The sequence below is a fragment of the Lissotriton vulgaris genome, chromosome 9 (assembly GCF_964263255.1).
Source record: "Lissotriton vulgaris chromosome 9, aLisVul1.2, whole genome shotgun sequence".
Taxonomy (NCBI): Eukaryota; Metazoa; Chordata; class Amphibia; order Caudata; family Salamandridae; genus Lissotriton; species Lissotriton vulgaris.
Window position 1 is genome coordinate 427,372,080 of NC_141697.1, and position 27,371 is coordinate 427,399,450.

General features: G+C 44.3%; 1 protein-coding gene across 2 annotated transcripts in view; it reads left to right on the top strand.

The window, feature by feature from the left end:
- The first annotated feature begins 8,731 nt into the window (after positions 1-8,731).
- Positions 8,732-27,371, top strand: part of LOC147690222 (tumor necrosis factor alpha-induced protein 2-like) — a 203,303-nt gene continuing 184,663 nt past the window's right edge. Inside the window, exon 1 of one of the 2 annotated variants that reach the window (XM_086937849.1) lies at positions 8,732-8,805. In XM_086937849.1, coding sequence (XP_086793975.1) covers positions 8,790-8,805 — 16 coding nt within the window. In that variant the 5' untranslated portion in view covers positions 8,732-8,789. The remainder of the gene's footprint in view (positions 8,806-27,371) is intronic. The other variant, XM_086937848.1, reaches the window with a different exon arrangement.

A 27,371-nucleotide genomic window follows, 5' to 3' on the forward strand; every position in this document is an offset into this window, starting at 1 on the left:
GGGCGGGGTGGCATGGAGATGATGTGGGTCAACGAGGGAGTCAGCCAGGTCTTCAGGTTTTGCTCAGGAAGATCAGGTCATGCAAGCAGTTGCATAGCAGATCCCACATTTCTGTGATGTGTTTAGAGAGGGAACACATTTTGAGGAGTATGCAGGTCAGGTAGGGGTGCAAGGTAGTGAAGTTCAGATGTGTGTGGTTGTAATTGTTGAGTGTATTAGGTCTGTGAGGAAGGGAGGTGGGTGCGGGAAAGTGCATGTGAAATGGCAGTGGGTGCAGGTATAAGAGAAAAAGAATCACCAGGTGTTTTCTGGGATGTAAATGTCTACTTCACTACAGTCAAGACACTGAGTATTTGAAGACCTGGTGAAAGTATTTTATAATGCCTTAATTACCCGAAAAAGCGTTCCAGTTGAAAATCATCTTTAGGCTAGTTTTAGAAATAAGTAAGTGCTTGAAGATATATTTTTCTTTGCCTACAACTCAATAAGGCACAAAGGAGCGCATAGTGGATAGGCTACCAGGTAATCACACGGCCACTCCAGTTATCCCAAATTGTGAGAGAAATCTTCTCAACTCAGCAGATCAGAGCATCAAGTTGATATTCGGGCCATATTTAATGCAGAGAATCCCCTCGAATGCATGCCACTGTCAGCCAGCCATGAAGCAGTAAGCCTACGTAGTATGAAACACTGTTTTCAGAGAGACATCAGAAGCACTAATAAACACAAATAGTTTCTTTTAAGGAAATCAGTAGAACATATATATTAAATCAATACAACACCAATGCAATATAAGGACATCTCACCATCCATGCACTGCAATGGAAATAGTTAGGAAACAGGTTAACACAAACAACTTCTAGCCAGTCAAATGCCTGTGGAGAAGAGCAACATAGGACCGTAGCCAAAGCTCCTCTCTCAATTCTGCTTCATAACGCTCTTTTTTGAAAATTAAGTCTGGTAACCAGTTAAAACTCTCTAACCAGATTTAAAGAGCACTTTAATTGACACACAATTAAATTCTAAACATAAATGTTCAAAAGTACTAAATGAAAACACATATCTCTTTGGTGCCTATGGAACTAGAGGTCTGTGCAACAATGCCTTTCAGTTTTAAACAATATAAGTCACTTCCTCTGTTTGCCACTGAGCTCATATTGTAAAGCCACTTCTTATTCCATTTTTCACGGAGTTCACAATATAAAATCCCCTGTTGACAACTATATTTGTCAGAGTTTACAAGGTAAAATCCCCTACACTCACACTCAGAAGAGCTCCGTCCTGCTACATTTGACATATGAGAGCTGTGTTAAAAATATGGCTCTTACTTATAAACATTAGAACAACCTAATAGGGAACTAACACACGTGCTGACCAATTAAATGTCCCCATAGGAAATAGAATATTAAAGTAAGGGGAAAGCTAAAGCTCCTCTTTCGATATTACTCCTTAAAACTCTTTTTAGCGATTATATGAACTGAAACTCAGCACTAATGCTGTTTATAACCAGACCTAAAAACAACCAAGAAACTAGTGTGCCTAACATCATAAGGGCTCCTGAGAAAAGGTGTTTCCTGAAATGAACATCCGAGATAAAAGGTAGGGAATCCAAATACATAATTACACAACATTAGCTAACAATTAATAGTGTATTATAGAGATGCCAGGAATACTTGTATATCTGTGAGACTATCTTGATCATAAGTGGCACCTTTAACCAGCACCTGTCTTTCAATCACCAGTAAATTGCATTAAGGACCTATGGTTTAATTTTTAACATTGTAAGCATAAGCTCCCAAATACCAAAATGCAAAATACTGTTGGCTAAAATACAGGACTGGCTGGCTGAAGGTGCCACTTTTGACATGGGGCCACTTGGTTGCTATGCACGTAGGCTATGAATCTCAGAGGGAAGTGGATAAATCCACTGCTAGAAATGGGTTTCTGGTTGGCTAAGGTATGCACCTAAGCCAGGCAGAACCCACCACTCTAGTCAGGGAAGGTCAGTTACATGCCATAGATGAACTCTGTTCGCCTTCTGTTAGCTTGGCGCAGAGCAGGAAGGCTTATCATCAGAGGCAATGTGTAAAGCGTTTGTGCAACACACTCATACAGCAACACAATGAATACACCATAAAAGAGACTCCACACATGATTATGTAAAAATAGACTTCTATTTTATACAACAAGAACAAAAACGAAATGAATTATAAATAATTCAGATAGTACTCATTATCCTAATCACTAAAAGACTAAAACGACATACATCATACTTTGTAGTTAATGCAGAATTGTTTATAGACAGACACATGAACCATGACATATAACCATTAAAACATAAAGCACCGTGCGCCTGCGCTTCTATTAGGATGGTTACGGTAAATTCTGTGAGCCTTGCTAAAACGAGGGCATTTGTGAACAAAATGTACGTACGGCACAGTGCACCTGCGAGCCTACTAGAAGTGATAAGGTAATCTGATATCCAATCCTCAAGCATAATCTGATATCCAATCCTCAAGTACTCTTGTCTCTATATATAGCCTTGTGCCATTCTTGGCATCCTCGCCAGAGGTGTTCCCCCTCTAAATAGAGCTGAAACAATGCCCTCACAGTCCATTTCAAAAGGAGAAGGGGGAAGCACAAACTTAAGGTTCACGTGGGGAGACCTTGTTTGGTCCCTCACTATCATTACACCAATGCAGTTGCCCATGGGCATGGGGCGCAGCTGGCAAACAAAGCACAGCCCCTACTGGTCCACACTCCTCCAAGGTCTCCTCTGACCTGGGTGATGGATTTGCCCTTGAAAGGGCGTTCCTTGGCAGTGTTCTGCCGGGTACTCCTCTGTCACAGAACTTGTCTGGGCTTGGTGGGCCTTGCGTGTCCCAGCGCAATTGTGCAATATCTTTTCTGTACAACACTGGGGACCCCCCTGCTCCACACTGTGCCAAACTGAGACGGGTAGGGTTGCTCAGACTGGTGAGGCTCAGATGGAGTTCTGCTTGTCTTCTTCTTGCTCATTGCACCATCGGGATTCAAGCAAGCCGGGCCGACGACGGCTGAAATGCCAGAAAACGGTCCCCGGAAGCTTGTTTCCTTCCCAGTGTAAGAATTGGCTTGGTAGTTTGGTTTGCCCTGTTCCCATCATGCACTGGGACAGGAGCAGACTAATTTGCATATAGCCAGGTTCTGAGCTGAGATGGTGCAGTGAGCTAAAAAACGGTGTTGGATCTAGCCCTGATCTCTTGACTGGGTGAGAGTATTCGGCTTAATTCAGAAACTCTGTCCATCACCACCCCTTGTTGTTAAATATTCTTCTTGGGGCAGCAGCAAGGCATCCATAGACGCAGCATGGCAGGAAAGTCTTGTTGCTATGGCAAAGTGAGTGCGCCCGTGATCTGTTATCAGTAAGTGTGGCTTTAGGGCACAAGCACTGATTTGGGGTGACCACAGGGTGCTGAGCACGCACTGGTGCTGGAAGAGCTCAACACACACACTGACCTGTAACTTCTTTAAGAAAATGCCCGCACTTCAGAATTCCACAAAATGAAGCGCTTCACATGCGCTGTATGGAAATGAAGCATTCACCATGCTCTGACTGGAAAACGTGCAGCACACAGAGCTGTAGTCACGGTTCCTTGATTAGCCCGCTGCTTTCAGACTCATAAGAGACAGAGTCCAACAGCAGATGGGCTGGAATGCAATCTTTTATGGCCCTGAGATTTCAAGAACAGGGGGCAAGCCAACAAGCACTTGGAGAACACTTGGGACACAAAGGGAGCAGCAGGCCAGCACATAAAGTCAGGTTTGCAAAGTGGTAGTCACTCCTGCAGCCCAGCAGTAAGCAGGCCAGCACAACAAAGCAGGTAGTCCAAATGGTGATTCCTCTTGCCAGCACATCAGTCCTCCTGGCAATGTGCAGATTGTAGAGCCAGCAGCATCTGGTTGCAAGTCCCATGCAGTGTCTAAAAACATGGGGTCAGATCCCCAGGACTTATACCCAAAAATGTCTTTGATGAAGGGGTCACTTCAAAGGAACCCTTAGAAAGGCACAACAATCCCTTTCTGCCCAGACCTGGCTCAAGATGATCAGTAGGGGGTTAATCAGTCTTTTCTGTGAGGGCAGTATGCAAGCGATGCAAATGCTAAGTCTGAACCACCTCTCCCTCTCCCTGCCCAGGAAGCCTATCCGTATGCAGATGAGTACAGATGTATTCCCTGTCACACCCAGCCCTTTCTGTTTTGTAGCTTTCTAGAAAGTATGCACAACGTGTAGCTGTCACCCTGCCTAGATGTGTATTGAAGTCAGGCTGCAAAGCACAACGAGTCATAAGCACAGAGAAATGCCCGTTTTCTAAAAGGGGCATTTTTAAAATAGTAATGTAAAATCCAACTACACCAGTAGGTAGGATTTATCATAACTATTCTAAACATACCTACATGTTAATGCCACTCCTTTCTGATCAGGAATTACCACTTAAAGGTATGTAGGGGAATTCCCACTGCTAGCCTATGAGAGGAGTAGGCCTCACAGTGAGTGAAAAATGAAATAGGTTGTTTGTCACTACTTGGACATGCCAGACATAAAGGCATATGTCCTACATTTTACATATATCTATCCTCTTCTTTCTTTATCCGTGTCATTTTAGTATTGTTCCTGCCCGTGCAATGTGCTTTCCTGCTTTTAACACAATATTACAGCTTTGATTTTATATTGCCGTCACTCTATCTTCTGTCTCTATTGACACTTTTGTAACCTACACCCACAACTGTATTACTCTATGCCACTCTACACTATGCTACTCCACTCTATGCCACTCCACTCTATGGCCCACTCCACCACCCCATTCTACTCGACTCTAATTTAGGCCGATCCTATCTGCTCTACTCCACTCCATGCCACTCCCTGTTATGCCACTCTACTTTACGCCACTCTACACTATGCCACTCTGCTCTACTCTACGCACTCCACTCTACTCTATGCCACTTTACTCTACACCAGTCTACTCTACACCTCTACACTCCATACTACGATGCACCACACCACTCCACTCTTCTCTAAGACACTCTACTGTACACCACTCTGCTCTATTCCACTCACAACCACTCCACTCTACCCCACTTTATTACACGCCACTCTACTCTCCACCACTCTACTCTATGCCACTCTACTCTACGCCACTCTACTTTACTCAACTCACTGCCACTCTGCTCTATTCTACTCGACTCTACTTCACTCCACTCTACGAAACTATACTCTACTACACTCACCACCAGTACATGTATGCCATTCTACTCTATGCCACTCAATTCTTTGCTACTGTACTCAAGGCCACTCTACTTCACTACACTGTAACCCACTCCACTCCACCCCACTCAATGCTACTCTATTCAATTACACTCTACTTTACCCCACTCTACTCTATGCCACTCTATCCTACTCAATGTTATGCCACTGCACCCTACTCTATGCCACTTCATTCCAGCGTATTCTACTCTACTCCACTCTACACCAGTCTACTCCACTATGCCACTCTAAACCACTCCACTCTACTCTAAACCACTCTATCCCACTCCACTGTACTCTATGCCACTCTACTGTTTGCTACTCTATTCTATGCCACCCACTCCACACAATGCCACTTTAAAGTACTCTGTGTCACTCCACTCTACACCACTTTATTCTACTCTACTTTATGCTATTCTACTCTTCTCTATGCCACACCACTCCTCTCTGCTCTACACAATTCACTCTATTCTATGCCACTGTATGCCAATCCACCCTACTCCACGCCACCCTACTCCACGTCACCCTACTCCACTCCACCACACTTTGTATCACTCTACTCTATACCATTCAGCTATGTGCCACTCTAACCTGCGTCACTCCACTCTACTCTATGCCACTCAACTCTACACTACTGCATTATATGCCACTCCACTCATCTCTATGCTTCTCTACACCACTTCACTCTACGCCATGCCATACCACTCTACTCTATGGCACTCTACTCTAAGCCATTCTGCTCTATGCCACTCCACTCTATGCCATGACACTCATTACTAATTGCCACTCTAAAACTGCACTAAATGTCACTCTTGTCTATGCCACTCTACTCCATGCCACTCTACTCTACGCTACTCCACTCGATGCAACTCCACTTTACTCTACAACACTCTACTCTCCACTCCTCTATGTCACTCTAAGCTACTCCACTCTTCGCCACTCCACCTACACCACTCTACTCTATGCTGCTCTACTCTACTCACCACTCCATGCCACTCCACTCTACTGTACGCCATTCCATTCCACACAGTGCCACTCCTTTGCACTCTATACTGCTCCACTCTATGCCACTATTTGCCTCTCTATGTCACTCTACTCTATACCACTCTCCACAACTCCACTCTGTCTACCCCACTCTATGCCACTCATCTCCATACCACTCTACTCCATGTCCCCTTAATCAATGCCACTCTACTCTCTACTCTAGGGCACTCCACTATAACTGAGCATCCTAGTAACCTCTATTTCTTCCACTGTGAGTGCGGAGATACCCCTTCTGGGGTGATTCCAGCGCTCTATAAATTCTTCATTCACTAAACACAACTGTACTCCACTTGAATCTGCGCCACTCTACTCTTCTCCACTCACACATTTTTAATATGATTGGTACAGTTGTTAAAATGCAGTTTTTAATAATGTTGTCTTAATTGTAATGATTTTTATTAATCAGACAATAAAGTTTACTTACTCCACTCTCCACCACTCTACTGACTGTACGCTACTCTACTCTACACCACACCACTCCACTCTACATGCCTCCACTCTTTGCCACTCCACTCTACACCACTCTACTCTATGCCAATCTACTCTACTCTACTCCACTCCACGCCACTCTATTCTATGCTACTCTACTCTATGCCATGCTGCTATAAGTCACTCTAGCCTACACCACTTCACTCTTCTCCACCCCACTCTACTCTATGCCACTCTGCTCCATGCCACTCTGCTCTACTGTACTCCACTCTACTCTATGCCACTCTACTCCATTCAACTGTATTCTATGTCACTCCACTCCTCTGTATGGCACTCTACTCTACACCATGCTAATCTATGGCACTATGCACCACTCTACTCTCCTCCTTGCCACTCCACTCTATGCCACTCCACCCCATGCCACTCTATCACTTCACTCTATACCACTCTGCTCTACACCACTCCACTCTATGCTACTCCACTCTTCACCATGTCACACTGCGCCACTCTACTCTACGTCATTCTCCTCTATGCCGCTCTACTATATACCACTCTATTCCACACTGTGCCACTCTACACTACACCACTCTACTCTATGCCACTCTAATCTACGTCACTCCACTTTACTCTGTGCCATATTACTCTACTCTACGATATTCAACTCTACTCTATGCCACTCTACTCTACTCTCTGCTACTCTTATGAATCCACTCTCATGAATGCCACTCTGCTCTATGCCACCCCATTCCACTCTATGCCACTCTACGCCACTCCACACTTCACCACTCCACACTGCGCTACTCTACGTCACTGTACTCTATGCCGCTTGACTCTATACCATTCTATTCCAAACTGTGCAACTCTACTCTACACCACTCTACTCTATGCCACTCTATTCCTTTCTAAGCAGGGCCTGACTGGCCGGACAGGGCATTGGGTGTTACCCAGAGAGGCTGGAATGTTGGGGGGAGATCTTTTTGCAGCGGTGGGGGTCGGTTTTGTTGCTGGGGTCTGGTTTGGCAGCAGTGCTGCAATATCGGCCCTCAGTAACCAAAGCATCCCTGCTTCACACTTGAGCCCACCCCCCACTCCCCCCCCCGAGGCTGGTCCGGCAAAATTGCCAGGGCTGCTTTGAGTTTCCAGTCCGGCCCAGTCTCTGTGCCACTCTACTCTATACCACTCTTCGCAGCTTCACTCTACTCTGGATCACTTTATGCTGCTCCTCTGCAGGCCATTCTACTCCATGTCACTCTACTCCACGCCACTCTACTCCACTCCATCTCTCTTTATGACACCCAACTTTATGTCACTCTATTCTATGCCATCATATTCTACGCCACTCTACTAAACCCCTCTAGGGACATATTCCTTTACAACATGGCTAAAAGTTATTGATAAAGCCAACAGCTCTCAAATAAGCGGGACCTTTTGGCTTTGCCAATGTTTTACGATCTGCATTTCTTACCCTTTAGACCTCAGTTGTCTCTGTAATTTATCCTTCTGACAAAGGTAACATGAGTACCACATTTTGACTGTTAAATAAATGCATGAATTTTCTTGGAAAGTCTTTGGGGGAGTGGAAGCCCTAAAACCATCGTCAATTAATGTCCCACAGCGCTACAGTGATCTAATAAAAATTAGCCCAAATTTTAGGCAGGCTTTTTGAGGGTTATGTAAGGCTCAGCGTTTCTGGAGAAGGATGGTTGGTGTTTAGGGTACTGGGAAAAGCGCAAAATACCCCTCCGTTCCCCCTTTTTTTTTTATTTTCTATTCACTAACAAAAATACTTGTGTGATTCCCCTGGCACGTTTCTTGCCATCTTCTTTTTCATCTGGGAATTTTTTGGTTTATTTATCTGAACTGTGTACAGGCTTGGCGGTAGAGGTCGCAGGCAGAGAGAATGCAGAAGGCTGGAGGAGACGGGGCGTGCCTGGGAGGAGCCAGGGGCGTGTATGTATTTATAACCCCAGACAGCGCGCGAGGCAGCAGGAGGGAGAAACCACAGCAGGGAGTTACAGCCAGGAGCTCCACCATGACGTCCTGCCTCAGTGAGTAGTGACTGCCCCGGCTCTTGTGAACGCGCGTTATGTTTGCACAGCGAGTCGCCGTAGCCCGGTGTGCTCTGTGCACATGCATAGATCTGCAATGGCGCTCTCTTGACTCTCTGAGCACTTTCAGGCTTTCTTTTCTAATAGTGATGGTGCTTCGTATACTTCTCATTTACGTTATGTTAACCATTTCACATAAAACGTTCGTTCACTACAATGTTTTTCTCTTGGCGCTAAATAGTCGTGTGCAGAGCTACTTTATGTGACTGTTATGCACTGTTGAATACAGAAAATTATTTGTTCGTTGTAAGTTTATTGCTATTTAGAAAAAAATGACAGTCGGCAATGCATTTTACGACACAATAAATGCTGTAGAAAATAGTCTTACACTAACAATCACTTAAACAAAAAATAATATTTATTTTAAGATTACTCCATGCCCCAGAAACAAAGATTAAATATATGATAGTCACTACCTGACGTCGCATAACATATTATTGATCAAATCGCACATATGAATGCATTATCGTCCTTATTTCAATCGCGACGGCTTTCATAGTCGTTGAGATTTAAGCGTCCTCTCTCCCGCGCGAGTACAGTAAGTTGAGAGCTAGTAATACGCACTGTGTTTCAAGTGTTTCGTCCCAGGTGGTGTTTAAACTTTTGGTTGTCAAAGCAATGAAGTGCCCGTTACAGGCGATACTTTAGTGTCGAAACCCTGGTCATACATCATATAAATAGCCCCGAGGGACCTGTGTGCCAAGCCAAGCATGTCCTTCCTCAGAGCGCGCCCCCTCAAGTCTGCCAGCCCCTGGCACACACTGTGTGCGACAGAGATTCAGGTGCCTGGTGTCGCAAGCGACACGTTCGTGTCGTCTTGAGCGCCCGGGGCAGGTGCTCTAACGACAGCATACCACCCCCGTCGGCTTGGATGGCTGACATTCTCTGTAAGAAGCCTCAGAGAACTGGGGGGCAGATTTACAAGCCCCATGCGCCACTTTTGCGTCACTTTTAACATGGGAAAAGTGGCTTGTAAATCTGCCCCCTACGAGTGCAGCACTTGGCCCTGTAGCCCCTGAGGAGCACGCGGTCTGAATCTACAAACCCTTGACAAAGGTCATCACATTACAACCCTCCATCAAAATACGGCAATCACAACCGACATTGGTATAATGCCAAACACTAGTATGATAAAAACTAAAGCTCATGCTTCAGCAATTCCTCGTGGTGAAAACCTCAGTGACTCTTCGCAATGTTTTGCATGGCGTATATTTTGCGTTTCGCCGCTCGTATTTTTCTGTACCTGATGTTAGTGGAGCCCGGGGACTGTTGTACCTGGTTACTGGTGGGCACCTGTTTGTTAAGGTGTTGTTTCACGTTGTGTACATCTAAATACTGTATTATATGTGCCTTACATGCAAGAAAACTGATTATTGCCTCGAAACATCCTGTCCCAATACTAATTGACAAAGCATTGCAGGGTTCATTTAATTAACGACACAATTCAGTAATTATTACCGCGTCTGACAAGCCTGATATTAATACAAATGTACACCAAATGAGGAATAACAACAATATTCGGATAGGTTGTTCAATATGTAAATGTGGGAAAGAACTGACTCTAAACACACATTTCCATGACGTGAAGTTGTTTTGGCGATTTTTTTCATTCGGTGACATAAAAGAGAAACATTCAGTTAAATGTGTCGAAATCTGCTAACGGCATATTTCATGCGGTATATAAATACGGATAACGTAACCTATAATTATTTAGTCATTTTTGGGTGTGTAACAGTTCGCTTCTCTGCTGCCTATGATAATCACTGCTTATGGAGGCTGGACCACATGCTGTGCACAATTTATTTCCTCTAATCGTGTTTGGACAGGTGAGGCCTTTTTGGCACTGCTTACATTTACTGCATAAAATGTTTCAGCATTTAGTTGCTAATGCATTTTGCCCACCAATAACTTACTACTTTGCACCACCGTATGCATGTTTTGGTTGGAAATTCATTAGACTATTGTACTTTGGCATGCATTTTTTCAATGTATGCTGAAATACAACTGCTGAACAATTTCACAGATTCCAAACTAAAACAGTCAACTTTGGTGACGAACAACTTCTACAATGTTGGTGTGCTGACTATGTCTGTTCTACATGGCATCCACACATTTTGTGCACCCTGGTCGTCGCTATGATTACTATGGTGTGAAATCATTTAGTGGAGAAGCGTGGCTCAGTGGTTAGAGGCGGCAGACCCGGAAGCTGAGATCGACCGTGGACCAGGGTTCGATTCCCCGCCTCGGCGGGTCTTGGGCTCAAAATTCCACGGACTCGACAATTCTCGCTCTGGTGCCTACTCAACTCACGGGGTCACACTCTGTGACTCTGGGCAATAGCTTGCTTAATCTCCACTAAGGCCCCTCGCGGCGGGATGCCTGGCTTTCACCTTGTGGACACCCTGGCGTGGTCTCTCACAGGGGAATACCAGGACGAGTTCCCTAAGCAAGCGCCGGGACGCTTACGGGCAGCTGTGCGCTTTACAAGTCCAGCACACACACACACTGGCCCCTGGTGCAAACATGAAATGATGATGTCATTTTGAGGGTGTAATTTCTGACCTTTGCTCTCTACTTGTATTTCTTGAATGTGGGTGTATCAACATGTTGCTGTTTTGTTTGCTATGGGATTGACATAGCCTAGTGCGTCGCCTGCTGATGAGCAATACTATCCAGTGGGGAGAGCACTCCCAGTAGTCATGGATGCAGATGGAGTCAGAGGGCGGATTTCCAAGACAAGGGCCCTATTCCACCCTAACCAATCACTATGTGGGAGTCTTGCCCCCCTCCCCAACCCTTCCTTCTTCAAGAATATTGCTATTGTAAATCAGACTTTTAAGATTTGTTATGAAATTAATGAAATTGTCCTTTATTAGGTGTCTTTCAAGGCACTATTAAGGTTTAAGGATACAAGAAGTATACCTGTTGGTTTTATTTTGGGCAAAAAAGCGCAGGTATTTTTTGTAATGGCACTGCATTGTAATGAGTGCCACATTTTGAGGTTTACAAAAAGGAGCGTGTGAAAAAGTTGATAACAGGTTTTAGCCATAATATAAATCATGTATTGGTGATGTCGATCTAATTCTAGAAAGAATGACTGCTGCTGTGACAGCGCCTGCAGCACGTTCCTGCACGGTGTGACATGCATGCCACACCATGCAGAAACAGGGGTGCAATTCCAGGGGGGGTACAACATGTGCCCCCCCCCCCCCCGTATTCACCCTGAGTCACAGCTCCGGCCAGAGGCCCTGTTAGGGCCCCCTTTCCTGCATATTCACTACCCTTTTCATGCCGGGCTCACCGCCATGAAAAGGGTGGCGGGTATGTGGGTCATAATATGCTCGGTGGTGCAGGTATCTGCACTGTCAGCATATTCAGGCTGGTTGCAGACTGCCAGCTCAGCTGGATCATTGATCCCGGCAGAGCTTGCGGTCTCGTGGCAGTCTGACTGCCACACTCAAAATACTGTGGGCGGACACGCAGTGGTGGCGGTGGTCGGGCCCCCACCATGAGTACGGCGGTCTTGAGGACCGCCATCCTCATAATGAGGCCCTGAATGTTTACTTGTGGCACAAATGGAAAAGGGGTTATTTTGCTTTCAGCTTGTTGTAAGATGATTAGTATTAGTTGGTAACATAGATTATTACTATTTACATTTTAATTACTGTCTTTTTTTTCAAAGTGTTGGGTGCGATATTTCTGTAGATTGGAATGGTTTTCTTGTGCTGTGCAGCTAATTTGAATTTCATCTTTTGAAATAAAACAAAAGAGGTCTTTCTTACAATTTGTTTTCAAATTTTGAATACAAGTGACTGAAAAAGACGAGTTAGTTAGGTCTTTATTGTGAGTACAGCGGTCGCCTGGACTGCCGGACTCGTGGTGGCAGTTTGGCCACTGCCACACTGCGGGTCCGCTCGAGTATTCTGAATGTGGTGGTCGGACCATCATGAGACCCCACTGGGCCGGCGGTCTGAAATTGGGCTGAATATGCTGGCGGTGCCTTTGCCGGCACCACCGAGCAGATTACGAGTTGCCTTTTCACAACTTTTTCCTAGGTGGTGAGCCGGCCATGAAAAGGGTGGCGGAGAGGCATCTAGGAGGGCCCTAACAGGGTCCCCTGCTGGATCTGGGGCTGAGTGTGTGCATGTTGTGCCCCCCTGTAATTGCACCCCCGCTCGGGCATGTTGTGGCATGTATACTGCACTGTGCAGGTGCGTGCTGCAGGCGCTGTCACGGTGGGGGTCTGCATGTTAGGCCTTCCTATGAGACTAACGGCCTACAGCAGTGAGACCGCTGCATCACTACCTGTCTGCCATGGATTACACTCGTAATACGGCAAGCCGGCGCACACCGGTCTTGGTAGTCCTCCTGCGGAGGGAGCGGTGGAGGTGTAATGAGGCCATTAGTCTTTGCAATGTTAAAGGGGGTTTGGAAACAAAGATGAATTGGTCATTCTGGCTTAAAAAAAGAATTACTGATTAATATTCAAGTAATGTGCAAAATGTTTCGCACTACCATGTGTTTTCTGTACTTGTAGTGGTTATAACTTGCAGAGTTGTCTGTCAAAAATTGGTTTTGTAGAAGAAAATATTATTTATGAGCAGTGTTTATTTCAATACATATCTGTGATGTTACAACAAGTAAACATTAAATTTACATGTGTTGGTAGATAGGTGAATCTCTTCTTTTGAAGCAGTGTCTCTGAAGTATGTCATCTTCAGTCACTTGTCACCAGAGGAATGTTCACAATATAGATAACTATCTCCTTGTATGTGACATCCCTTTTTTCAACTATAAAATATGTTTTTGTAGCTACATTCAATTTTGCGTATTTTTTTGACTGAAACACCGTTTACTTTGTTTAAAAGAAAAATTGTTATGTGCATGATTTGACCTCATTATTATGATATTGGCAACATCTTGCTTGGGGCCTTTTTTTTAAGTATAACATGTTTAATATACATGATTACTTTTGTTTATTTGTAAAATACTTTTATTAACTAAAAGCAATATTTATAATATTGTATACATTTTGCGTTGTAAAGAAAAACGTGTGGTAGAAGCCTGCGTGGTAAAGGTGTTTACATAGACTCACATTACAACTTGTTGTAAAGTCTTACATTGTACAAACTGTGTTGTAAAATCAAATAATGTAATATGATGCGTGCTAAAGTCTGATATTCCTTCAGTGTGGAATCCATCCTCCAGAACAGCAGCAAACATAAGAAAGTGTGAAACAGCATAATGGTGGAATGATCCTGACCATAGTTTTGTGACGAGGTGTTTTGCACTACTGAGATGGACTCCTGTATGTCTACCTTCCTAATTAAGATCTCCAAATCCATACGTAGGCCTTGGACTGCAACTGGTGATCTTGTCAGAATTAAGTGATAGCCATGGTGCACTCAAAAATATTTTTTTTAGATTTGGCTCTAGCAGGAAAGGAGAAACTGATATAGTAGACCCAGAAAATACAGCGATGGAAGACCCGGAACCATTTGTCACCTGGACAATGCCAATTTTGCTGTTCCATATTGATAAGATTGGTCCCCAAGTTGGGGGACCTGGCATCTCTAGAGGCAGTCCTTTTGTCAAAGAGTTGAACAGATTCGTGAACATGTTTTTTGTGCAAGACAAGGTGTAACTGTCACTGAAAATAATCTTTAACCAAGGAATTTTTTTACCAGGCAAGTTGCAGTGGGGAATGTGCATCTGGCTTTTACAGTCATAATATAGTCCTCCATGAAAACAACACAGATGAGGCAGTTGCGACCAAAATCATTTGCATCCTTCTTGCCTATTGGCGCCAGAGGGTGAAGATTTCTATAGAGGAGGTTTCAGAGGAGCTGGAGCATACCAGCCCAGGCTACCAGGTGAAGATGATATCCTTTATGCAGATGATATTGGAGGGCAGGATTCAAAATGTCTTCCAAGCATGGAGTGCTTTCACCTGATTCAGTTAATTGTTACAGATGACCTGGGGTGCATCTAGAAACCTATGCTTCCCATTACAGGTGGGCCTGATACTGCACTTAACATTTTCTCAACAAGTTACAAAACAGATAAACTAGTAGGAGACGTCTTACACAAATGAGCCATTGTTCTGAACTGCTGCCAATAAAGTGGGTTTATCAGAAATGTGATTTTTGTGCAGAAGAAGTACAATAGATTTCATTTGGTCATAACATAGAGAGAACCTATTGCCTTCTAGCTTTACAGACATTTCAAGATTAAGGGAATTCCCTTCTGGTGTATGTTCTGGGACAGGACGATTGGATGATCTGACTGGACCTAAAAGATATGAATCTCACCATCCCAGTGTTCAGCCCTCAGAGGCAGTTCCTCCAATGTTGGTGGTGCAGACAGATGCACACATTTGTGGTCTTTTCCTTTTGGTCTATTCCTCTTCCCTTGGTGTTTTTCCAAGGTGAGGAAGCTGGTGGTGGAATGCACCAAGTCTCTGGAGGTACAGCTGATAAGTTACTCAAGCAACATGACCATCTTATCACAGACGTAATAAAACACCTTCAACACCTGCAAATAGGAGTAGGTTTACTAGAAAGTTTAGGGTTCATAATCAATGGTTCAAAATCAGCTTTATGACATTTGAAGGAGGTAGAGTTCTTGGGCTTCAAGATAAATGCAATGAATGCAATGCTGAGCCTGCACCTGTTAATCAGTAAATTGCTGAGAAGTATCACATTGACTATTTCACCCAATAGTCTTCGTTATTAGATAATAAAGTCATGAAGATTTTTCAAGCTTGGCCAGCTAAGGTAGAACTATTCAGAAAGCAGATACCAGCAAATTCAGTGATGCTATTTAGTCTCCTGCCCTTTAAAAAGTTGAAGATGTGAAAGCCTTAGATGAAGACAATAGGTTTTTCACATCGAAGGTTGTTGCCTTTCTGGTAACCTGGAGAACCAAGTCTTCTATGAGAACTCTTATTTACCAGTTCTTTCTGGATAGCTGAAGACTGTGTGCTGTGAATTGTTTGAGCATATGGACATTATGAGAGCGTTTAGACCCATAAGGCACTTACTATCCTATGTTAGGTCCTTTAAGACAGTGTAAATGGCTATGATTGTTCAGTAGATGAAATTTGCTGGCGTCAATGTGGATCTCCATACACCTCATTCAGGCAGAGGTGCCATGGCTTCTAAGCATGCTATCTCTGGCATGAGTTTGAAAGATATCATCGGAGGGTGGACTGGCCACAGAAGAAATCGACATTCAAAACCACAGGTGATAGCTATGCTTTAAAGTAGCACAATCCATACCTGCAATCCTGTCAAAGAATGAAATAAATCCTAGCTTTTATGTCTGAAAGTTTTTTGAGGACAAAGAGGTGAGGAGTATTTCTGCCTACGAAGCCATAACTAAATATACAGAATGTTTAGATTGTTATTAAACTTTCTAGTGTTATTCACTGATGTTTTGCTTCCCCTGCCCATGATGTAAGCATTGCAATGTAAATGTAATAGAGTGAACAGAGTAGGTAGGTAATTATGTATTGTATACTTTAAATAATACATCAAAACAATACAAACAATAGTGATAAAGGAACAGCCAAATAAATACCAATAATATTAAAAGAAATATTCATTATAGTCCAACTCAGAGATACAATTTATAAGTAAGTGAAAGACACTTATCGTTCATTAAGGCTTTAGAATTTGCCATGATCGAACTAGATTAATTTCCATTGGACCTTTAAATGTGCTCCAATTACAGAAATGTGGTTGTACATCCAATTAGTTTGTCCGAGCTCTCAGCATAGCAATATATTGTTAGATTGAGTGAATACAGTATTTCTGTGTTCAGTATCAGAGGTAAAGCATTGCCAGGATTAACAGCAAACACATGACATATTTGCTGTCTGCAGCAAAGGAAGGAAAAGTGTAGGAAGCTTATGTACGCTGAGCGACCTGATTCGAAGATTTATGTTTGTATGATCGTAGTTTTAATTATATGGTTCATGGATGTTGTAATTATTGAGTGAATACAGTACTTCTGTGTGCAGTATCAGAGGTAAAGCATTGCCAGGATTAACAGCAAACACATGACATATTTGCTGTCTGCAGCAAAGGAAGGAAAAGTGTAGGAAGCTTATGTACGCTGAGCGACCTGATTCGAAGATTTATGTTTGTATGATCGTAGTTTTAATTATATGGTTCATGGATGTTGTAATTATTGAGTGAATACAGTACTTCTGTGTGCAGTATCAGAGGTAAAGCATTGCCAGGATTAACAGCAAACACATGACATATTTGCTGTCTGCAGCAAAGGAAGGAAAAGTGTAGGAAGCTTATGTACGCTGAGCGACCTGATTCGAAGATTTATGTTTGTATGATCGTAGTTTTAATTATATGGTTCATGGATGTTGTAATTATTGAGTGAATACAGTACTTCTGTGTGCAGTATCAGAGGTAAAGCATTGCCAGGATTAACAGCAAACACATGACATATTTGCTGTCTGCAGCAAAGGAAGGAAAAGTGTAGGAAGCTTATGTACGCTGAGCGACCTGATTCGAAGATTTATGTTTGTATGATCGTAGTTTTAATTATATGGTTCATGGATGTTGTAATTATTTAGTTCTTTTAACAAGCTGCTTTAATAAAAGCAATGGAAAGAGAGGTAACAGACTTCACCTTTGTTTTCTTAATCGAATTAAAACATTCAGATGTGAAAACTAGTATATTTCGCATTCCCAACCAAAGCGCCAGGCTGCCTGTTCATTCCATAGTGTTCAACTGCAGGTTCACCATGGAGTTCTGATTAAACAGCCAGAGAACTACAATGTAATATTCATGACATATGACACTCCTAAATGGCATGTTAATGCACTCAGAGTTGTTTAAATGAAAAAGCCTAGTATGTGGAGCAGGCTGAAATAAATAAGCAAAATGTGGAGTTTAATTTTGTCTTGAGAAATTATGGTTAGTGCACCAGAAAGCTAAAATGAGGACATATTTTCTATATATTCTCATTATCTTTCTTATCCATTCGGGGACATGTGTGGCATACTGAGTGCATACTGCACTTCCAATAAAAGCAGCAGCTTGTCAGATGGTTCTCCTGTGTTCTACTGCAATTTCACTATAGATTCTAATAAGCAACTTGAATGTTACCATTCAATATTCATGACAAAAGTGATCTAAACACCAAGGGGCAGATTTATTTTAACTGGCGCATCCCCAGGGATGCGCCAGTTAACATGCGCCACAGTGCGCCACAGCTCCGCCAGCCATGGTGCGCCGCATTTATAATGCGGCGCACCATGGTGCAAAAACGGCACAGATGCGTGACGCATCTGTACCAGAAATGTGGCGCATTGCTGGAGCTGCGTCGCAAGCGCGACGCAGCTCCAGCAAGGCTCGGGGGTGCCCCATTTTAACAATGCTGCGTCAAGACCTACACCTGCTTCAAGCAGGCGCAGGCTTTTGACGCAGCATTGGCTTAAAAGTGACTGAGTGAAATCTCATAGATTTCACTCAGCCACTTTTGCGAGGCGCACCTGCCCCGGAACGCCCACCTTGCGCCGGAACGCCCACAAGCGGCGCAGGGCTTTACAACGTGACGCATCTGCCTAGATGCGTCACGTTGTAAATCGTTCGTAGGGATGCGCCACGTTTACACCGCCATGCGTGACGCAACAGCGGCGTAAACGTGGCGCAAGGGCCTCATAAATCTGCCCCCAAGTTTACAGAAGAGGATTCTTCAGCTGAAGGACTTTCCATTTGTGCAGATGGAATGAAATGATCACCGATATGAATCCAGCTGCCTGTGAGGAGCACTATGGGTCTTAATGGCATTTATGGTGTAATATATTCGTAAGGACTCAAAATAATTGATGAGAGAGTCCCTTACCCAAGTCCATCACACCCTTCTTTTACTGAGAAAGGTCCCTGCCTAAATTCTTGCAATCCCTCTCCAAATCTATTTTGTCAGACTATACATGCTCTCCTTCACTTAATAGCTCCATAGTTTAAAAAAAAGTAAAATTTTGGCAGACATGGCATTTTTAAATCGTCCATTTAAAAGTCTGAAAATAGATATATGTGCAGGAAGCTATTTGCACACAAATCTCATATTTAAAATTAATTGATTTGTGCTTCCTTGGGTAGTGACACCCTCCACTTGAGTTGCTGTTAGTGGCTAATTATGATGTCGAAATCGTCTCGGTCCTAGGACCGACCAACCTCTGGTCGGCGGTCCCAAACGCCTAATTAGGATGCAACCGACACTGTTAAGTCACATTCCTACATTTCTCTATGGGAGCATGCATTATGGCCGCAAATCGGACGTAACACATGCCCGCATAGGGAAATGAGAGGCGCAGTTCATACCAACACCCGTGGCAGACACCTCAAGGTGCTTGCCACGGGTGCAGGGATCAACAGGGACCTCTTGGCCCCAAACCGGAGGCCACGCCCCCAAGGGGGCAATGCTGGGGGTTTCCAAACATGCTGTCTGACATAGTTTCCATGTCGGACAGGCCGACATGCCAGCATTATAATGGGCCGTCATAAAGTAAACCGAGGAGCCGATTGCGATGCGGCCTAGAAGTCTCTGACCATCGGTCAGAGCCTTTATGGGCCGCATCATAAAAGGACACTAAGTTCTTTTAGTCCTAGTTTCCCACTTCCTTTGGTCAGTAGAAGCTATGTTTTCATGCATTTGTTTTAGCTTCAAAATCATTTTTATTGAGAGTTAAATATGGGCAATTGATAAAGCACATGTCAAAATATGCATATTTGTTGTCTAAGAAAACTGTCTCTCTTTAAACTGTATAAATGACCACATTCAAAGGCAATCAATTAAAAAAAATATAAAGCAACATTATAAATATGAGGGAACAATGAGAGGGCTATTTTAAAACAGAGTGAAAACTGTTGTGGGCTGAATCATTTTTACAGATTGGAAACAGCTTAAGTACATAATACAAACAGGCTGAAAGGAATGAATTCAGGGTCTCATTTATGTCATTTTAATTCATTTTTGTATGTACAAATGATCTCTTCAGAACAGAAAAGTGAATGACTCTAAACCCATCATCTCCAGAAGCATTTTTTCTATTAAAGGTACATTATTTGAGCTATGCAGGTGAACACTCCTCTTTATCAGAATTCTGTGATCTTCACAGGCAGCTGTTAGGGGAAAGAGTTGTAGTGATGTGTGGGTTAATACTCTAATAAGTCTCCTTTCAGGTACTCACTATGATGTGGGTCAATATCAACCAGCCATCAGTCAGTTAAAAGACAATATTTCAGTAGTATTCAGCTGTCTAATTTACTTTTAACAGTGATGTCATAGTACTACAATCATCCTTTGATAGGGTTTACGATGTCATAGAAACACTAACACCGTTTAACATTAATGCTTTTTGGCATCATCACATCCTTTCAACTAAACAATCTGCCTGGCTCTTTTCACTCTTTTCACTGTGAAGAAATTTGATATATTTCCTTTTTGATTTAAAGTTATGTATTGAATGAGAAAAGATACCACTTACATTTAATGTATTTTTCTAGGAAATCTATGGCCATTTAGAGTTAATGGCATATATAGATTAATAGCATGTAGATGTGTTAAAAGTCACTGATGTTTTTTCTTGAATATGGAACTGGCGGCAAGAAGGGACTACACCCTGATCTGTATGTAAGAAGCAGTGATGAAAATGAGTAAAATGGAGCCACAAGTATAAAAACAGAAAGTTTTCAACTTGGCTGACAAAGGGCTTAATTTAGAGTTTTCGGGCAGGAGAACACTGTCTGCCAAACACATGATTCCTCCACTCTGTTTAGACTAAGAGGAATTGTCGTTTTCCCACCAACATAGCCTCTCTGCTGGCTGAAACATTTGACTGACTGCCAGACTGATATTGGTTCATTGGTCAAAGAACATCAGACTGTCCACCCTATTTAGGGCAGAGGTTCTGACATTATTTGCTGCTGTCCATGTCCACCAAAGAAAGCTTGGCAGACCTGAATAATAAATGACCTCCATGCATAGAAAAGAAGCTCTCAATGTTTTACTGGTATTTATATTTTTTCAACCACAAACTCTTGCTTTTGAAGTTTGTTTTGAAAAACAAAATTCCCAGGACCTCATTACGATGGTGGTTGGACAAACGTCCGACTGCCGTTGCCTCAGGCAGGTGTCCAACCGACTACATGTCGGCGGTCCCACCTGCCTGATTACAATGCGACCACTGTGTAGGTGGCTGGAAAACTGCTCTTTTTCCATTGCCCTAGAAAAGAGCCGCAGCACAGGCCTCAGTGGAAAAGGGCAGTTCTCAAACATCCAAGCACCGTGTGTCATGCACCATGTGGTGCCTGGCACGCATTGCCGGCTCTAGGGCGGTGCAATCGGTGCAACCGCACTGGGCATTGACTTGGAGTGGGGGTGTCATTTTTGAAAATGTGTATCATCATTTTAAAAGCATCTGCTGCCTCGTTCCTGGAAATGTTGACTCATCCTAAGGTAGTGAAGAGGGTTAAAGTGCCTGCTGCTAAAAAAGTGGACCATGCAGATAACGAAGTGCATATAATGTAAGCAGGTCAGTGGGTTACTGCTTCTGTAAGAGAGCTCCTTTGGTTACTTTTCGTTTATAAGTCAAAATCCTAATGTAGAACATTGAGCTATTAAATGTCATCAAAGAGCTGCATGCAAACTGCAAGGTATATGTTAAAGCTATATGTTTTTTTGCCCAGTCTTTCACTATCCTAATCTTGTGAAAAGCTTTCATTTGGGTAGAAAACAATTTGTATTATGAAAGAGAACCCTTAACAATGATGTTGCATTTTAAATTCTGAATTTGTGTCTTTACTGAATAAGAACGTTAACTATATATTGCCTACCAGTATCGATGACATGCCACTCCGTTCTTTTGGCAGGGTGAATTTGAAAGCAAACACACCCCCAGTACCGACATTGTTGACAGGGCGTGGTCCAAGCTCTCGGTGGGAAACTTTAACCGTGTGCTTGATGATTCTACCCCTCCCCAGGCACGGACCCGGTGCTAACAGACACCAATTTTAAAAATTGGCTCACGAACGCTCTGGACTTAGTCCTCCCAAAAAAAAAGACTGGGATATAAAAAGAACGGAGGTGTGGGTTCCGCCCCATGGTATACTCCTGAGCTTAGAGCGCTGAGAAAGGGCTGTAAGAGACTCGAGCGCCAGTGGAGGAAAGACTGGGACCATGCCAATAAGGATACATACCGTGCCGCCATTAGAGCATATAAAGTGGCTCTTAGGAAAACCAAGGCAATATTCTATGACAATAGAATTAAAAGTGCTGTTAATTCTACCAAAGAAACTTACCTTATTGTCAAAGAATTATTAAAGATTCCTGATCACCCGCTGTCCCAAGATCCGTTAGGAGCCAAATGCAATGAGCTTGCGACTTTCTTTGATTCAAAAATCAAAAACATTCTGGCTACCTTGCCTCAGCCGCTGCCATTGACCGATCATGCTCTTAAGGGCACTCCACCCTGTATCCTGGGCCCCCATCTCAATGCATTCAGTTCCATTTCAGTGGAGGAATTTCTTAAAGTCCTTGCCTGTATGAAAAGCGGCTCTCCCAATTAAACAATGGGCCACCTTCATTGCTATACCAGCAACCGAGCTTATCAACTCCTCTCTTTCACAGGGCATCATGCCCCCCTGCTGGATAGGTGCCATTGTTAAGGCCCTCCTAAAGAAACCCCACCTCGACCCTATGGATCTGGCCAATTTTAGGCCGATCTCTCTACTCCCTGGACTTAGTAAGATCAAGGAAAGTATGGTGAACGCCCAACTTTCCCACTTTCTGGAGTCAAACCAGCTATTACGGAGTTCTCAAACCGGGTTTCGTCCAGGCCATGGCACGGATACGGCTCTCCTCGCGGTCATCGAGGAAGCAAGATGCATCTTGGATTCGGGAGGATCAGTGGCAGTGATCCTCCTTGATTTGAGTGCAGCCTTAGACACGGTTAATCACCGTGTCCTGATCCAACGCCTGGCTGAGGTGGGAGTAAGGGGGGCTGCCTTGACATGGTTGACATCATACCTGAACAATCGCACCTTCCAAATCTGGGATGGCAACTCGCAATCTGCTTTAGTCCCCATCCAGTGTGGTGTGCCGCAGGGCTCGTCTTTAAGCCCCACATTGTTTAATGTGTACATGGCCCCCCTGGAGGATGTGGTGATCCCGTTTGGTATCAAGATTGTGAGTTACGCTGACGACACTCAATTGGTCATCTCACTTTCCCAACGCGATCAGCGCCCCGACAGTTTGAACTCATGCCTGCTGAAAATTCATACTTGAATGTGTGACTCATCTCTCAAATTGAACAGGTCGAAAACTGAGATTATGATGCTAGGCAATAAGCTGGCTACATTACCAACCTCCATCTGGCCCAACTGCCTGGGTGAGCTCCCTAGCCCTAAAAAAGAAATTAAGAGCTTGGGGGTCTGGCTGGAGCAGGACCTTTCCTTTAAAACCCAGGCAAAAAGCACAGCTGGCATCTGTTTTGACCTTCTTCGGTCTGCCCGGAAAGTCCTTCCCCTCCTTCCACAACATTCTAGGAAGTTGTAGGTACAAGGACTTGTCTTGTCCAGACTAGACTACAGTAATGCGCTCTTTCTGGGAGCCCCCAAATTCACCATTAATAAACTTCAAGTCTCACAGAATGCCGCAGCCAGGCTCCTGATGGGCACCTCCTCTAGGAAGTCAGCAAAACCAGCACTAAAAGCGCTCCATTGGCTCCCTGTCCGTGAGAGGATCAAGTTTAAGTCCATGAGTATTGCACACAGACTTCTTCAAGGCCAGGGCCCGCTATCATGAAGAGTTTAGTCATACCCTACAAAGCCAACAGGCCTTTGCTCTCAGACAATGAACATCTGGCCACAGTCCCTAGATTTAGGAAGACATGCACAGGTGGTCGCCTTTTCTCTGTTTAAGGCGGCCACGCTCTGGAATTCCCTTCCACTAAATCTACGTGCGGTACCCTTTCATCTACGCTTTCGTAAGCTTTTGAAGACTTTTCTCTTCCCCAAATGATTTCCTGTTCTTTCTCCCCTGGGTAAGCCTGTTTCAAGTGTAGCGCTGGGATGCCTCCGGGTAACCACGTGCTTTATAAATCTGCTTACCATTACATTACATTACTCCTACACTACACCTTGGAGTACTGTCTGATGTAACATTTCCTATACACTGATTTACACACATATGATTGTCTCTGTGCGATGTATGTGTGGTATAAAGTGCTCTGACACCTTACACCGGTATGAGTGGTGCCATAAAACTAAATGGTTCTGAGGGACAGCGGTTATGAAGACTTAAGAGGCACTGTTAAAGGGTGCTAGTGAGGGAATCCGTGACAGAGGTGGTCATTGGGCGTAGCGCCAACAAACATCGTCGCACAGGGCACCACCAGCATTAAAGCCGGCCCTGCTGGCACATGGTGCATGGATGTTTGGGGGGCACAAGACGTGCCCCCTGGCCCCATAGCGGAGACCCACAGAGGATGGGGGTCATGCTAGTGGCCCCAAAAGTCTGATGCCATCTGCCTTTACATGGCGGTCGGACCGCAATGTTAAGACAGAGGGAAAGGCGACATTCTAATCCCTACAGCGGTGCCACAGCAGGCACCGAACCCATTGTAGGGACTACGCTCCGATGGGCTCCTTGAGCCTGTCGGAGACATTGGTTGGTCCCTCCTCCCTCTGCGGTCCGACCAACATCAGAATGAGGCTCCTAGCTTTGTAAATGCATTGAACATACCACACACAAAGGAAAGCCTTGGTACCTTCAAAGGAGCTACTGTGGCAGCGGCTGAAGGCTCAAAGATCTCCACATGCTTGGCGGAGATCTCTAAATATGGAGAGTTGTACTTCAATACGTCAGTGGAGTATATCCCTCCTCTGACATGGCAGAACAGAGTTCAGTCTGCTAAACCTTAAACGAGGCCCTAAGTGTTGATAATATCAGCTACATAGATATCTGCAAAGATGTGAGTCTGTTTTGAAGTAAAAATCTGCCTTTTCTTTACCATGTGTCTGAATATGCAGCATGAGGATTTGGCAGATCTACGCACCCTCATACTGAGGAGGATAAGGATCAAACACTCTTGTATTCTCTTGACTATAAAAAGTCTACTTGATTCAGTGGCTGCCCCTGAAAGATTCATAGGAACAACTCCTGAAATGTTTGTGTTATGAGGATATTTTTTTTTCAATTTTTATATTATGCGAATTTAACCCAAAGGCATTGAAAGGTGATTTACAATTTCTTCATTAAATAGTGAAATGTGGACAGAAGCTGAGTTAATTTATATTGGCTTGGAACTCGGATTTTAACTTTCTTTTCACATACAGTAGGCGTTAGTGGATTCTAGTAATACATGGTTACACCATCATTACTTCTTCCCTTTTTTTTAAATCCTCAGTATCATGTTTTGTCTGATTAAAAAGGATTTCCTTTTTCACATTTATAGAAGAAAAGCGAAACGGTTTAATGGTTCTAGTAATACATGGTTACACCATCATCACTTCTTCCCTTTTTTAAATCCTCAGTATCATGTTTTGTCTGATTAAAGAGGATTCCCATTTTCACATTTATAGAAGAAAAGCGGAACGGTTTAATGAAACAAATACATTATTACACACATAAAAAAATAAAATTATTATATCAATGTGTATGTTTGCGCTCTTTTATTGCACACAATTCAATGAAATAAAAACCCATATTTCCCAAGCGTGGGTGAAATATGGCAAATACTTAATAGTTCCCCGTAAAACTTCATTATCTTAATGACTGCCAATAAACCACTTTTCGAAGCTTGAACATTATTAAGGATCTTAGGATGATGCAGCATGATGGAATATATCATGTGTCATGGTTATCTACATTATACAGCAAAAAGTGCAAACTATGTGTCACATTCGTTGGCAGCATTATTTTCATCCATTTAAGGGAGAAAGAACTTTTTTACGACATCTGAAAAATTACTTTAATTATGAGGCAAACGGGGTAGTTTAACTTGGAAAGAATGTTTTCTTCTAAGTGCAGCCAAAAATACACAGAGACTGGAATTTGAATGGTAGGTGTTGTTAAACTTTCTTGAATACATGGTTAATAAAACAATAGCCAATGGTTACAATCAGTGGATATAGGCGATTCTGTAACTACAGCGTTTTCTGTATAGTTTTGAATTTAATCGTTTTGCCACAGGGGCGTAACAAACGCCCCCGCAGGCCCCGCAGTGCGGGGGGGGGGCCCAGGCTGAAGTAAATGAAGGGGGCCTCGGGCCCCCCTCAGCTCTTCGGTGAAGCTGTGAGAGAGGCTTGGGCTGAAGCAAGCCACTCTCCCTCTGAAGCAGGTGCAGGCTGTCTGCAGCCTGCTCTGAGCCGCTCGTCCCCTCCCGCTGACTGAAGAGAAGCAATGTTTCAAATTACATTGTTTCTTCAGTCAGAGCCGGAGGCAGGCCCGGAACAAGGGTGGGGGCCCCAGAGACAGCAATCCCCAAAGGGCTCTGCTCCTCTGAGAAGTATCAGCTATTCCGACTTCCCACAAGTGCCAGCCACTCACTCTGCCACCAGTGCCAGCCTCTCACTCTGCCACCAGTGCCAGCCTCTCACTCTGCCACCAGTGCCTGCCGCTCACTCTGTCACCAGTGCCAGCCTCTCACTCTGCCTCCAGTGCCTGCCATTCACTCTGTCACCAGTGCCAGCCTCTCACTCTGCCACCAGTGCCTGCCGCTCACTCTGCCACCAGTGCCAGCCTCTCACACTGCCACCAGTGCCTGCCGCTCACTCTGCCACCAGTGCCTGCCTTTCACTCTGCTACCAGTGCCAGCCTCTCACTCTGCCACCAGGGCCTGCCGCTCACTCTGCCACCAGTGCCAACCTCTCACACTGCCACCAGTGCCAGCCTCTCACTCAGCCACCAGTGCCAGCCTCTCACTCTGCCACCAGTGCCAGCCACTCACTCTGCCACCAGTGCCAGCTGCTCACTCTGCACCAGTGCCAGCCTCTCACTCTCCCACCAGTGCCTGCCGCTCACTCTGCCACCAGTGCCTGCCTCTCACTCTGCCACCAGTGCCAGACTCTCACTCTGCCACCAGTGCCAGCCGCTCTCTCTGCCACCAGTGCCAGCCTCTCACTCTGCCACCAGTGCCAGCCTCTCATACTGCCACCAATGTCAGCCCCTCCCACTTCCCACTAGTGCCAACCGCTCATTCTGCACCAGTGCCAGCCTCTCACACTCTCACCAGTACCAGCCTCTCACTCTGCCACCAGTCCCAGCCTCTCACACTGCCACCAGCGCCTGCCGCTCAGTCTGCCACCAGTGCCAGCCGCTCACACTGCCCATGTTTGCTACACTCCTGCCCAGTGCCAGTTCCTGTACAGTGATGCCACCTATATCACACTGTGCACCAATGCCCAGCAGTGCCAGCTCAGACGTCAGTCCCCCTCAGGTAGTTGATGGAAAGGTTTAGACTCCTTGGCCAGCACTA